General features: G+C 48.3%; 2 protein-coding genes across 2 annotated transcripts in view; one reads left to right on the top strand and one right to left on the bottom strand.

The window, feature by feature from the left end:
* Nucleotides 1-14,919, bottom strand: part of LOC112993749 (deleted in malignant brain tumors 1 protein-like) — a 231,267-nt gene that overhangs the window by 108,995 nt on the left and 107,353 nt on the right. The window lies entirely within an intron of this gene.
* LOC112993754 (deleted in malignant brain tumors 1 protein-like) lies at nucleotides 509-11,450 on the top strand. Its single transcript, XM_026117636.2, has 8 exons — nucleotides 509-699; nucleotides 2,902-3,231; nucleotides 4,657-5,004; nucleotides 5,861-6,190; nucleotides 6,764-7,093; nucleotides 9,350-9,673; nucleotides 10,414-10,533; nucleotides 10,710-11,450. The coding sequence occupies exons 1-8, from the start codon at nucleotides 606-608 to the stop codon at nucleotides 10,760-10,762; spliced, it is 1,929 nt and encodes a 642-aa protein (XP_025973421.2). The 5' UTR covers nucleotides 509-605; the 3' UTR covers nucleotides 10,763-11,450.

Here is a 14,919-nt window from a genome sequence, read left to right as displayed (position 1 = left end):
GTTTCCGCAGGCTCCCAAAGAGAAAGCAGCACTTCTGGGACACAGCTCATCCCATGCTAGCATTGACGTTTCCAGCTGAATCACCCACCCTTGAAGTGATTCCTTCAGATGACTCTAAACGGGATCTAAGGGGACAAGCTTGGATGGAATCCATACCTTTGTAGACATCTAAATTAGGGAAGCTAATTCCCACTCTTGTGACTGCATTCTGGCGTGCACAGACTATGAAGAGCAAATATGAATGCCCAGCAATTTTCTGATTTCTCCCACTGCAGGATCTGCAGCCCAGATCTGTCTGGAAATCATGGAGGTGGGGATGAAAGGGGGCAAGCACAGCTGGGAAGGGGGAAGCCTAATAGGTATTGCTGCAGTGGTGAGGCCACTTAAACAACTGCCAACTGCAGGACTAAATCCCAGTCAGTGCCAGGGGATTCAGGGAGGAGGGGTCAGTGCAGGAGGCGGGATGAGTGTGGGGCGAAAACAGGCAGGTCACTACAGAGGAGGGGACAAACAGGCTTTCATAACCTTTCAAGTAGTGACAGCACCTAGCTCAGCTTGCAGCTCTCACTAGGACAATTACCTGCCTTAAAGTGTGTGCTACTGGCATGGGGTTTTCAGGACATTGTCTGTTGTCCCTACAGAAGAGTCTGGTTAGCTACGCTGGAGTAGGGCTCCTGATCTACCTTGCATGTCTCTGTGGTGAGTGACTTTGTATCTCCCTGCCAGCTAATCTGCATTTCCAGCACCTCTCCTCTGACCAGTTCTCACATGGGAGGAGCTGCATCCTAGGAGAGTATTCAGTTTGGGAAAGAGGGATCTGTTATCTGCAGGAACAGGGGTAAAATGGCCAGCACTCCTGAGTTCTGCACTGCATGTGCGAGAGATGTGAGGCTGGAGAATACAATAGAATAGAGGACAGGAGGACAGTGACAGATGCTCTGTCACCCATCTAATGTCACTGGTTTTACAGGGAGAGAGTGCAAAGCCTCCTTTGAACTGCCAGCCTTCAGAAGCAAAAGAAAAAGGCTGGTGGGGAAGGAGACCTTACTCTCTGGGTAATTATTCTGGCCTCTGCACTGTTGCCCTTGCACAGAGCTGTTGGGAAATGTTTGGGGCCTTACCAGCCTGTTATAGTTAAGAGCAGAACTTGGTTATTTGTGTTGGCCACTTCTTCAGGGCTGTCCTGTGTATTTACAAAGATAGAGCACAAAGTCCTGTTTTCTCCAGCACAAACAGGAGCAGGTATTTCCCTCTTCAACTTGTAGATAGGAAAGCCTTTCCAGATGACTAATTGTGCTGCAAGATCATTTTCTAATAGGTGGGATGCCACGGTGTTGTTGCCTTTTTTTTCTTCTACCTGCCTCATTTGGCACTCCCTTCTTTCCAAATAAGGCCCCTTCTGATTTTCATGCATTACTTAAGAGCACAACATGAGTGCTTGTTCTTGTGCACAAGAAAACTTGCGTACAAGACCCCCCCCCCCCCCCCCTCTGGCTGTCAGTTTTTCCAGAACATCCTGTTCCTGATGCAGTGTACCCATTCTGCGTAGTACGAAAGTGTCTCTGGATAAGAGATACAAAGCTAACAAACTGGAGCTCTGTGTGCAGTTATTACAGCTGACTCTCTCCTCCAGGCTTACAGAGAGCAGAATGTGTGGGGCCATCTTCCCCAGGTGGGGTTAGCTTCAAGGAATCACAAAGCAAATTTTTACATGAATGGCAGAACTAACGAATCTTGGTGTTGGGCTTTCTGTTGCACCCTCTGCCTCCTCTTCCCTCCTACAATAATTTCACTTCCCCGGTCCTTGATCTCTGGGACTTGCTTCTATCAATATCTTCCCTAATGCATAATGCCTCTGCTCCTCCTGCCTCCCATCACCAAGCCTTCCTCACTCAACTCTGGCACTCTCCTGTGTCCTGAGTCACAGCTAGTCTGTGGAGCACCATGTGCTGATTGGCAGCTGGTTATGTGGGTGCTGATCTGCTGGCAAAGGGGGATCAGCTTCCCAGATGGCCAGGCAGTGGAGGCACACAAGTAGGTATCTCTTTAAAACTGCCTCTGCGGGAATTTAATAGAGAGTGGTAGAACTCTGTCCATGTGCTGGCCAGAGGGTTCAACTGTTGCATTAGGGCTGGCAGAAAGACAACACGACTGCAGAAGCATCATCTTCTAGGGAATCAGGCTAAAATTTGGGCTCTGTTCAACTCCGAGCATTCCTCTAGCCCAATCCTCTCCCTGGGAAATGAACAACACTGCAATCTCCTGCCAGACAGGTCTAACTTGTTCTTAATTCCCTAAAAATGGGTATCCGACACCTGCCTAGACAGTCTGGCACTTACTGCCATGACTACTAAATACCACTTTGTAACCGTTCACCTGGACCTTTCTTGCTGTAATTGAAGTCTAATGCTCTCCTCTAGTACATTCACAACTCTACTTGGCTAGGTATCATTTGCCAGTTTGCTCTGCAGGCTCTATATTGCATTCTGTAAATGATCAGGTTGCACAGAGACAGCTCCCTTCCACTGTGTTAGCAGTCTACTGACAAGTATTTCCTACATACAGTTTTCCAGAGTGTTCAGTCCAACTTGCAGTGTATTCCTCTTTATTCCTCAGCATGTTTGAGAATATCATGTAAAAAAATACCCCAAGCCCCTTTAAACATAGATGTTTTTGTCCATTAGAACAAGAGGGTTCACAGAGCATTTTCTTGCCTAGATCTTGATTTTTTTGCCTGGTTTATCTTGTTTTTTTCCTAGTCAAAGGAGAAGCACGTCAGTGGTTCAAATAAGCCACTGCTCTTTGCAGAGGCCATGTAAAGCTAGCACAGGTAACACAGCCTTTCCCAGTGCTTCTATTCTCCACATGCACGGGATCCTCTCAGTGTTTTATTCCTTGCAGATCCTGTTGCTTCTCAGCGGGTTCCCCTCCGACTGATGGGTGGATTACACCGCTGTGCCGGCAGAGTTGAAGTGTTTTACAGCAACAAGTGGGGAACTGTGTGTAACCACCACTGGGACTTAAAAGATGCTGAAGTTGTGTGCCGTCAGCTGCGGTGTGGAAAAGCCCTATCAGCCTCTGGGTCTGGTCAGTTCAGTGCAGGTTCAGGACCAATCTGGCTGGCTGATGTTAACTGTACAGGGACGGAAATTGCGCTCTCTTACTGCAGAGTGAAGGTCTGGGGAAAGAACAACTGCAACCATGGTGAAGATGCTGCTGTGGTGTGCTCAGGTAACAACCTGTGGAGATTATAGTGGGGGCTGGTGGCAGTCACAAAGCATGCAATTCCCTTGCAATAAGTGTCGACCTAAATTTTCCACCTGTGCAAAAGATCTGTGCTACACACACGGCCTCAAGAAGGGATGGTTTTGTGGCTTATCCCCTACAGTACAGGGGCCTGCAGGCCAGTAAGCTTTTTGGGAGCCAGACTTGGAAACATTATCTGTCTGGGAAATTAGCACTAATTTCATGCTGCAAAGGCCAGGGCGTGTCTGTGAGAGGTTTTCTATCACCTCCACTGTTACTTACCCTCTGCCAAACTCTATGTGAATTGTTTCTTATGTCAAAACTAGCTTGAAACAGTTCACAAAGAACTGCAAAGTGTCAGCCAAAAACCATGCTGCAAAATGGTCAGCTCACTCTCGAATTCAAATCTGGAGTTAACACTTAAGCTCCCTGTGCAAGACAATGCAGGAAAAGAAGTGGAAGAGAAGGTCAGTGGCTCTGGAGTCTGAATGTGAGATTCAGGGGCTGAACTGCAGTGAAGCTCCCTCTCTTTGCCTGGCACAGCAGTGTCCCAGGAGGACTCACGCCTCCTCCACGCTCACAGAAGGAGACCGCTTGGGAGGCCTGCTCTCCATTTCCTGAGATGCTGAACCATCTCTGGAGCTTGTGAAGGGGCCTCTTGTGCAAGAACACATCTCCAGGGCGAGCAGGATACCGAGTTTCTTGCTTTGGTTGCATTTTTTCAGGAAGAGGGCAAGGCCAGAGACACAGTGTCTGTTTTTTAGGCAGGCACTACAAGAGACAACCTAAGGCAGGTGAGAGATGGTCACAAGACGGGCCAGAAGGAGAGATGTTTTCAGAGACACCAAGATTTCTCTTCCTCGTCACCAGAGTAAGGAGCAGATGATTGTTTCCATGCTCTGGAATCTGGTGATCTGAAAACAGCTAGAGAAGAATCCTCTTCAGCCACAAACGATATCACAGCTTGGATCTTTGGCAGCTGAAAGAGATACATGCATTTGTGGCAATGGCTAGCATACGAGAGCCACCTGTGCCAAAATTGTCTCAACAGACACTGGTACACAAGTGCACCAAACCTCCAGTTGCCATCTCCACGTGCACAGAGGACATGGTGCACCATGCACACTAGAAAAAAACTTTTTTCCCTTCTCCTTTCCCAACATCCTCAGGAACTCCAGCCACAGCTGGAAAGATCACGAGTTACTGGGCCCATGTGGCATTACCCTGCTAAAGCAGTGATCAGCCCTGGCCCAGTCCAGAGGTGGCTGTGTGTTAATGCTTACTGGGTGCAGTCAACAAACATGGTGCAGTCAATGGACAATGCAGGGCAGAATGGTCAGCTGGGTCATGCAGTGCCCCAAAACGATGGACAAGGGGGTTTTCATGGTGGTTTTTTCCTGCTTTTTGCAGACTCAGGCAGCCATCCTCCAGATCGTCACACTAGTCCCACACTACTACGTCTGGTGAATGGCCAGGACCGCTGCTCTGGAAGAGTTGAGCTACTGCACGAACACCAGTGGGGAACTGTATGTGATGATGACTGGAGCTTAACTGATGCCAAAGTGGTGTGCCGGCAGCTGGGCTGTGGGATGGCAACCTCAGCCCCTGTCTCAGCTCACTTTGGCGAGGGATCTGGTCCCATCTGGCTAGACAATGTTCAGTGCAGTGGGAGAGAAGCTGCCCTCTCTGAATGCCAGGCCAGGCCTTGGGGCATACATAACTGTATCCATGGAGAAGATGCTGGGGTTGTGTGCACAGGTAACCACCGATAATATCATGCATGCAGAGCAGGCGAAGGTCAGCAGAGGATGCTTCGTGACAGGGATTAGTAACACTCTCAAAAATTCAGGAAAGGGCTGGACAGCAGATATTTGGGTAGGGGTTCAGAAGGGTGACCTTGTCCCCTCTTTGCCCTGATACAAAATGGTATACAGCATTCCTTAGCATACAAGTCATCCTTCTGTGAAGCTAGGAGCAGCAGTGATAATAGGAGGGAACACTCTCCTCTGGGTAGTGCACGAAGAAGTGCTCTAAAATGGGCTAAACGGGTGTGCATGAAGGCACAGGACAGAGGGAGAGCACAGGACCAGGTGTCAGAGCAGTTCCTGGCAAGGTCACAGTCCCCCATGCTATAGTGACCAGTAGATCACAAGCTCACAGGCTGTGCAAAGACCAGAGCACAAGGGCCTTTTGAAAGACAAAGGACAGTGGCAATGGGATCTGCAGACATCCTCTCCCTCTTTAGATTGCTGTGATCACCAGGCTAATGCAATGGGTTTCTGGACAGCCATCCAGGAGGATTTAAAACAGATTATAGCATTTTATGGTGGCAATTTGCTAGGGTTCAGTTAGCACATCAACAACAAGGCTTCTGAGGCCGTACAGCTGGTGTGTTTCCTAGCCCCAAACTTTAAATATTCCTCAATAGCTCTGTGTGAACACAAGTATCTTTTGGTACTAAATGCTAGGGAACTTTCTCTGGTAAGAGTCTCACTGGCCTTGCAGCTATTGTGGGATTCAGCTACTGAGGGCAGTGGTGACATGCAGATTTATTTGTGGGAGATCTGGTCTAATGTTCCCCTTGGTCTCTCCCCCCACCTTGTGCCATCAACAGCCACAGCCACTGAAGTGTCATCTGAACTGCGCCTGGAGAATGGCCCCAGTCGCTGTGCTGGAAGAGTGGAGGTGCTCCACAACTATCAGTGGGGAACAGTGTGTGATGACGGCTGGAGTTTAACTGAAGCCACAGTGGTGTGCCGGCAGCTGGGCTGTGGGACAGCAGTCTCAGCCCCTGGCTCGTCTCGCTTTGGACAAGGGTCTGGCCGTGTCTGGCTGGATAATGTGAACTGCACAGGGGCAGAAACCACCCTCTCTCAATGCCAGGCCAGGCCTTGGGGATCCAATGACTGTCACCATGGGGAGGATGCTGGTGTGGTGTGCTCAGGTGACCCATATTCAATGGTCTAAGTACCATAAGGGTTGGGGTGCAGTATCAACACAATCACTTCCTGGCAGTCAGGGATGGGTGTCTTTCCCACACCCTGGTAAAAACTTTTTCAGAGAGTAGCATGAATGTCACAGTGATGATTTCTTCCCTGTGTCAGTGCAGACTATAAGACCTCAGCATGCTGTTAATGTGATTTTGTGCAAAAAGAGACACAGAGTGAGAGACCTTCTCCTATCTCCTCCTTTTCTGATAGCTCTGTCTACATTTCAGCAGGCAATGGCTCCTACTACTTTCTATAGTCACTATTGACCCCCACACCCTTTGTCAGGCACCGAGCCCCAAGCTCTGGAGTTGTGACCCCATCTTATCAGAGACGATGAACGGAAAATCCCAAGCTGTCTCTGACAATGTAGCCAGGAAGAGGATCTCTTTTCACACATTTCCCTGGCAGCTGGAGGCTGCAGGCCCAAATAGATATTGTCATTTTTCCTATGGCTTAATACATTTCAAAGTCTGACTGGAGCCATGGTCAATGACCATGTATGAACTCACATCTTGTTCTGTTCACAGACTTGGACACTTCAGGGCATCCGCTGCTCAGGCTGGTGAATGGATCCAGCAACTGCACTGGGCGAGTTGAGGTTCTGCACAACCAGCAGTGGGGAACCATATGCGATGACACTTGGGACCTATATGATGCAGCAGTCGTGTGCAGGGAGCTGGGATGTGGGAAGGTGCTGTCAGCCTTGGATTCAGCTCATTTTGGACAAGGATCAGGCCCCATTTGGCTGGACAGTGTTCACTGCATAGGAACTGAATCCACCTTCACAAAGTGTAGACTGAGCAACTGGGGAGAACACAACTGTGGCCATGAAGAAGATGCTGGTGTGGTGTGCTCAGGTAATTTTGCAGGTGCTGCAGGAACCACTATGGGGAATCACAATAAAGATGTTTTCCTGACTGAGCTAGCGTCCATCCAAGGGGTGCCTACAGATGGCACCCCAGAAGCAGAGTGAGGGCTTGATGTGGGGTTGGAAGTGTTGCTCTGCCCAAGGGAGGTACGAGGCTTTCTTTTCTCTGCTCACTCTTCTCTGTCCCCAACAGCAGAACAAAGGATGGCTTTAACCCAGCCACTTGATTTGGAGTTAGGAAGAAGTGAAACTCTAGCTTTGATAGCATTTAATTACCTAGGTATAGATGTCTTGCCATTTCAGGTGCTGTGGTGCATCCTGTCTGAGGCAGGATGATGCAGGTAGTTTGTGAGTTCTGTGTCACTTCTGTGAGCCCTGTGCAGATATCTGTGCACTTATACACCTGCGCTCAGGCAACTGAACCCTGATCATTGTCAGAGTTGCACACCTCAGGCTGATTTCTCAGTTTGGTTGGAAACAAAGGTACTAAATGTAGGTGTCTGTGTGTAGGCATACACATAGGATAAGCTGGCCACACTCCTGCTATTGTCAGAGATTATCCAGTCAACTGAGTCAACAGAGACTGGAGAGAGATTCAGCTCATGCTGACATAGACATCATGTTTGCTCACCTGAACTGCTGCTTAGATTCCACAGGCTCTATTGTGCATGGACAGGATCCTGTTGCATATGCACAAACATTTTGTTGTCTTTTAGATGCTGCAGAGCACCCCAAATATCTGCACAAGGCTAGCAGATATTGTTCACCATGCCTGTTATAGATGTCACATTACAGAGAGATGAATTGTGCTCCAGAAGTGCCTGTTTCCCCCCAACAATTGTAAGGAGATTGAGACTGGATAGCTCCCATCTGGGGATGCTCCACATTGCAGACATTCACTTTTAGGCAGATGTATCCCACCTCAAAGTTGGATCTAGAGTATCCTGCAACTGCATTCTCATACACTGCCTGGGGTTAAATACAGATCAGATCAAGAGCTGAATGTTTTTAGGATCAGCAAGGAGTTCCTGATCTTTAGTCATGCCTTTGGCAGATAACAGGCTGGGAGCCTCATGTAGTGGTCCTTTGACCCAGCTGGTGGCAACTGTTTTCATTTATGGTAGTTTTTGGCAGATTTTTTAGACAGATATTCAGCCTAGGTTTTAAGTTCTCAGCTGGCAGAGAATCCATCACACCCACAGGGAAACTGATCTGGTAACCAATTATCTTCACTATTGGTATTTTCTACATTATTTCTGATTTCATCTGGCTTGAATTGTTAATTCTCATTTTGCCTTTACTGAGGGTGTCTTAGGTTATTAACAGAATCCTCAACTCTTGATAACCACAGGACAGAAATCAGGTTCCCCATTCCACTTTCTCTAGAAGGCCAATGTCTTCTGCTGGACAATAGGATTGCAGGAGTTGGGTGTGTATGAAAGAGAGAGGCCCCACTTTTATTAGTAAATAGCTAGAAGATGGAGTAGTCTTGTAATAGTCATCTTCTGACCAGTTCATTTTTGATGGTGAACTAATTAGACATGCTCTAATTATGAGTTTGTAAGAAATTGCACACCCACCTCATATTAATGTAATCTATACCATGTTCCTACAGCTTACAAATGACAGCATTCTTTGATAGGCAAAGCCTTGCCAAAATCAAGATGCATAATTCTTAGGAAGTGATTTCTTCCCCAGACAGAAGAGTCCAGTGCCATCTGTGATGCCCTTGGACAGCCTGCTGCCTTGGCAGATGTGGGTCTCCCACAAGTCCTACCTCACAGCTGCCAGCCCTGTGAGGATGTCCCTTATTAAGGCATATCATATGGCACTAGGCAGAAGGCTTAGGCAACGGGTGTTTCATACCTGATAGTCGAGGCTGGTGATCAGCTGGAGCTGTTGCTGCTTGCCCTCAGCAGGTACCTGGAAAAACAGCTTGGAGAAAGTCAGAAGCTATATCCCTCTCTAATTGCCATGATGACTCTCATGGGGTGTAAGCAAGTGTGCAGGTGTGCTAAGTAATGTATAGACCAAAGCGCTTCACATGTGCTATTGCACATATGCCTCTGCTCCTTGTAAGGTGGTCTGTGCATTTGGCACTGAAAGACAAACCTGACACGTGAAGGCCATTTCTGTACTACAAAAGTGCATATGCCACCAACCCATTAGGCTCTCTGTCCCAGTGTTGTATGTGAGGTCAGAGGGGCCAAGGAGGCCTCCTCAGATCCTGTGGTTTCCATTGCAGGCACGCAGCAGCTGCGGGTGAAGGACGGCCCAGGCTCCTGCGCGGGACGTGTGGAGGTGCTGTACAATGCTATGTGGCATGGCTTGTGTGATACCAGTTGGAGCTTATTGGAAGCAGAGGTCGTCTGCAGGCAGCTGGGCTGTGGGCCAGCACAGTCTGCACCCCTTGGAGCTCAGTTCGGCCAGGAGAACGGCCAAGCATTGCTGGAAGGGCTGAGCTGCAGGGGCACAGAGTCACTCCTCTTGGAGTGCCAGCAGAGCAAGATGGAGGTGGGGCTGTGCCGGCATGGCTCTGCAGCTGGTGTGGTGTGTACTGAGCTGATAGGTGAGTTCTGGGAACCTCCATTATGTTCCTACACACTTTGGGGAGCACCAGCACCACTCTGTCTGCACCAGTGGCCAGCTGTTCTCCAGGAGGGGCTCAGACATCACACTGAGAAGACATGCTGGGGTAAAGAATCCTGTCTCTGTCTCCTGCCAAGAATATCTTCCTGGAAAGGAGAAGCATTGTCAGAAACCTTTTTGGTAGGGAACATTAGGTGGACAGGATATAGTCATTCTGAAAGAAGCAGTTGTAGACAACAGAGTGGGGTTAATTAGGAGAAGACATCTCGGGAGCATGGAGTTCATGTTCTCCTTGGGAAACACCCTTCATGGGGTATGAAGAAGAGAATGTCCAAGGACAGGACAAGGGACAGTAATTTCTGCAAAGTGCAGTCTACTGTTTCCAGTTTCTCTGCTGTACCTTGCTCTCTTTCGGGTGGCAGAGGTGTCCATGGGATGTTCAGAGCTCTGCTTATCGCCCTTAGTCCCCAGATGGAAGTGTTTTGTTTGCGTTAGTCCAAGGCAGGGTCCATGCACCCATCCTCCCTCCCTACATGGCCTCAGCTATCAATCCTGCAGGTGAGGGTGAGACCAAGCCCCAGAGAGGGCTGTGATGGAGCATGTTGTGAGACCCTCAAAATGTGCAGCAATACAGAAGGGGGCAGGGTAAGAAGGTATTCTGAAGGGTGGAGAGGAACAGGCCATCCACCACAATCTCTCTGAGTGTTACTCTTTCCACAGAGCTTACACAGTCCTGCTCCATGCTGTCAGGTCTGCTTGGCACAGTGGCAATGCTCTGTGGAATCCTGATGGTCCTATACCTGTGGATGAGGTGTGGAAGATGGGCTGGACACTCCCTGGGTAAGAGAAGGATCAATGTGTGTCGTGAGCTTGGTCTTCCTGAAGAATGCAGCCGGGCTTCTCATGCTCATGGTCAGCGTGGAAGTGCCTTGTTGTGCCCCAGCTACAGGGCACCTGGCACTCCTAGGCTCAGGGGCTGTGCCCTTTGTGCATCACCCTGCTCCTTCATTTTGCAGGCAAAGCACCTATAAAAGGGATGGAGGATGCCAGGACATCATCTGAGGCTTAGATAGCGACACTCCTGGCGCCGAAGGAAAAGCTCCCTCAGGACTCCAGTGGGCAGCAAAGACACTGTTCTGTGAAGGCAGTAGAGCAGAGCAGCTACTGCGATGATCAGGAGAGAGGATCTTCTCCGGCAGAATGGAAAATTTTGTCACCTGTTCCCCATAGCCCCTGGCTCATAGCACTGAACCTCTTTGAGTTCCAGCTCCCCACATGACCACACACAGCACCATGAGGCCTTCAGTCTCAAAGCAAGGTGTTCTCAGAGTAGTAATCCCTATCTGGTCCTCCAGGCAGCCTCTAGCATCCTAACCCCATCTATGTGGACTATCCCTCTTTTCCCATTCTGTATCCTGCAAACTAGCCACCCAGTGCCATCACCCTCAGCACATTCCCAACAGGATCCTACGTTGTCCTCTAACCTCCCATGGAAAGGATGTATATTTCCTGATCCAGGAGTAACTGAACAGGATGCTCTATTGCACTGTACATAACTGGTTTTGCAATTTGCACAGTACACCTAAAAGCCTGTCCAGAATGGGCTGAGATGATGCTTGTTCCCTGTATTGATTTAACCCATTTTTGAATACCAGAGGAAATGCTCCCTTGAAGAACAAGGATCCAATATCATAGAGATTTAGGGGCACATAGTGACTTGGCCTGAAGTCTGGCCAAAGTAGAAGTGATTACAAGAATTGGCAAAGGTCTCAGTTTGCAAGTCCATAAAGACTTCTTGGAGAGGTTTGTAATTCATGCCAGTTCACACAAACAAAGAGAAAATGATTCTCCTCAAACAAGCTTTTTCCATTGTCTGAGAATGAGAGTTTGTCAGGAAAAAAAAGTTCAGCATCTGTCAGTGCGACTGGTAGAACTGAAACAAAAACTAATATCAGTCAAACATAAAGTTATTTACCAATTCAAGTAAATCAGTTTGCTCCAGTTTCTTACTTGTAGGCACCTAAATCCAGCTGTCTGAAAGTTAAGTGCCTTGTTCATAGCTCCCCAGACTCCCCTTATAGTCAGGGCAGACACCAGAGTGGATTGTCCAAACTACAGGGGACAAAGACAGGTCAGTAGAGGGAACACAGGTGACTGGGTTAGATATAGGGGACTGAAGGTTGCTAAAGTTGGGTGAGATATAGTCCTGACTGTCAACAGGGAAGGGCCTCTGGATGGTTGCATTGCTAATGGAGCACCCCAAGGAGTCAGGTCTGAGCTCAAAGTCAAGCACTGTTTCAGCGAAGCCAGGAGAGGCCATGGTCAGGAGAGAAGAATGTTCCAGGGCCATGGGAAGGAAATGAATGACCAGAAGTTGGACTGGGTTGTGACAAAGGTGTGCCAAGCTATGGAGAAAAGCAGAAGCATAGCAAGAGGCTAGGCTAAGGCTTAGGAAGCCAGGGACATCATCTCAAATAAGGTTCTCACAGAGCTAGAAAGAAGTCAGGCAGCTAGCTAGGAGCAGGAACAAGAGCTCATCATGCTGGAGACAGGAGCAGGAGCAAAGGCTAGAGAGAAGAAGAGAGAAGCCAGTGGGTTCATACATAGGAATACAAATATTTAGGAGCATCATGAGGTGTAGCTGAGGCCATGAGAATGAAATCCAGGGGGCAGGACCCAGCACTGCAGGATCCATTCAACAGTGGAGAGGTCTGGGAGAAGAACACCAGCCCTCCTGTGCTGTGTCCATGTGGAGCAGGCAAACCACAGTATTTCAGGCCAGTGGTGCAGGTTCGGTTGAGTCCTTCCAACAATGAGGTTGCCTTTGTGGACTGGTGGGGCATCAGGGTCTCATAACCTGTGCACTGATGTGTCTCTGGAGAGAGGACCAGCGCATAAAACCCTGTGTAATTAAGGACCTTTCTGGTTGGGCATAAGGTGCCTTGCACTGCAGTGACATGCAGCCAGCTCTTCTGGATAGTAGATGAGGAGGGAGTAGGCTTTGGATTTCTACTCCAAGGACATTTTCTTTTGTCAGGGAAAGGGATCATGTGACTGTCAAATAATCTCTGTCATTCTGGGGTGTGCAAAGATTCCTTCTGGGGACCTAATGACTCTTACAGCTCTTGCAGTTGGAGAGAGAACCGGAAACACTTCCTCATCCAGGTGATGCTTCATCCTACTTCTGTTGCATGAACTGAGCTGAAGAGATTTAAATGCATCTACTTTTCCCCAAAGTCCCATTCCTGCATGGTCCTGTACTCTTCTGGGAAGGCCCTGTTTGCTCAGTGTGTTCCAGGAATGACTCTAGGTTTCACAATGTCATGGCAGAAATGTGAGCAAAAGGGCTGGGGAAGACCAGTGTCCCCTGTTTTGTGAGCCCAGCTGCTCTCTGCACAGGGGCAAGGAGGGAAGAGTCAGTACAAGAGGAAGAAGGAAGAAGTGAGTAATGAAAGAATCAGAACATGCATGTCAATGCTGCTTGAATCTGGCCATTTCCTCTTTTTCTCGTTCAGCCAGTGCCTGACACCTTTGGTCAGGTTGCATCTTGCACCAGTACAACCATCTGTCCTAAACCCCAGATGTAAATCTCCTGGCTGTATCTCATCTGCCAATGCATGGCTGGAAGGTCATTTTTTTGCTCCTCACTGGACATCCACCAGATTTGGGATGTCAGATATCCCCATACTCCTGCTGTCACTTGAGTCTCTTCCTTTTCCTTCTAGTTGCCCTATTGCACTGAGTCCTCCAGCCTTGCTCATCCCGTAGTTTATATCAAAGACTCAGGGCTCCTGGGTTCTTCCTCTGGCTCTGGGAGGCTGCACACGAGTGTCTCAGAATAGGGAAAAATGGGAACTTGCACCCAGTTCTCCTAGATGCTTTCACCATCTCAGGAAAGGGCTAGATTCTGAGTGTCAGCCATCTGGAAGTATTTCTTTATTTTGTGTAATAAAACGTGTGCAAAATTTAGAGGAAGTGTTTGTAACAGTCAAACACTTGCATTTCTTGAAGCAGGAGCTGTATCATGGCACCTCTTGGCTGACTCATGCCCAATGATTATTAAGGGAAGGTCACAGTTAAAACCCTGGATTATTAAAGGTCGTGCATGGCTCCAACATGCAGCACCAACACCTGCTCAGAGAACACCAAGACTGCACTGTCTTTGGAAGGGGTTTCAAACTTCCCGGGAGAATGTAATGCACAAATTCAACAGGAGCTTAAGAGATCAGGGAGGGAGATGGGAGCATAATTTGCTTCCAGAGCAGCTGTATCTCCAAATTACGAAAACAGCACTAACAGAAATATCTTTTCCTGGAGCCACTTGGCTATGACAGGCTATTACAGTTCATAATGTTTCTGTGATTGATGGTGTCGGGAATCTCTCTGTTGCTGGCCCGTTTGTTTACAAAAAGGAGGCAAAAAGTCCTGTTTCCTTGGGCTTACTCAGCCTAGGTAAAAATGAAAACACTCACCTTTCCTGATAGCTCTACTTTTTATGTCCTTCTACTAACTTGCAGCCTAATTTTCCCACTCCTTCTTGTACCAGTATTTTACTTTGTTTAGTAGGAACCTTTTCCCTTTTGGTATTCAGCCCTGGTTCTGCTTACTGTGAGCATGCCTCTGACATTTGAGGGTTTTTTTGTTCTTACTACATGTAGCAATCTTATCCCCTTGAGTTTCTCCTGGTTAAACTGTTCAAGCTCAGCCTGAGGCTTTTCTGATCAAGCTAGGTCCTCCTCTCTGCACACTTCAGTTTCATTTCTTATTTTTGCACAGAGATGGCCAGAACTGTTCACTCTGCTCCTGATGGGGTCACAGCCAGGCCTTGTTCAGTGCAAGGCCTGTCTTCAAGGCACCAAAAGTGCAGTGCTCACTCCAGCCTTAAAATTTCCATTTGGAACAAGGAAAGTTAATTTGACAACTCTTTGCAAATTCACTTTTCCAGTTTCATGCTACTCTGGTTTGGGGCCCTTTCCTTGCAAAATTTCAACATGCCACCACAACTTGCACTCTGCAAGAGATGGGAGAGGGAAGATACCAACTCTTCTGCAGCTCACCTGTCTCCTTGGCATCTCATACCATGCTCTCCTGCTCGAGGCAGTGAGTGCAGTGAACACACCAAGAGAATTATCTGCACAGTGGCAAAAAGCACTTACTGGGAAGGGCACTGATATTGCAAAAGGGACTCGGGATCTTCAAAATGCTGCTACAACAGACAATTTAACT

The sequence above is a fragment of the Dromaius novaehollandiae genome, chromosome 31 (assembly GCF_036370855.1).
Source record: "Dromaius novaehollandiae isolate bDroNov1 chromosome 31, bDroNov1.hap1, whole genome shotgun sequence".
Classification (NCBI taxonomy): Eukaryota; Metazoa; Chordata; class Aves; order Casuariiformes; family Dromaiidae; genus Dromaius; species Dromaius novaehollandiae.
The sequence above is the reverse complement of the archived record's forward strand: the minus strand, read 5'-3'. Positions and strand labels throughout refer to the sequence as shown.

Excerpts from the sequence above, each read along its gene's own strand:
- LOC112993754 (XM_026117636.2), top strand. The coding sequence starts at position 606 with ATGGGGTTTTCAGGACATTGTCTGTTGTCCCTACAGAAGAGTCTGGTT. Across the intron at positions 5,005-5,860 it reads TGCTGGGGTTGTGTGCACAG|CCACAGCCACTGAAGTGTCA; the intron begins GTAACCACCGAT and ends TGCCATCAACAG. Across the intron at positions 10,534-10,709 it reads ATGGGCTGGACACTCCCTGG|GCAAAGCACCTATAAAAGGG; the intron begins GTAAGAGAAGGA and ends TTCATTTTGCAG.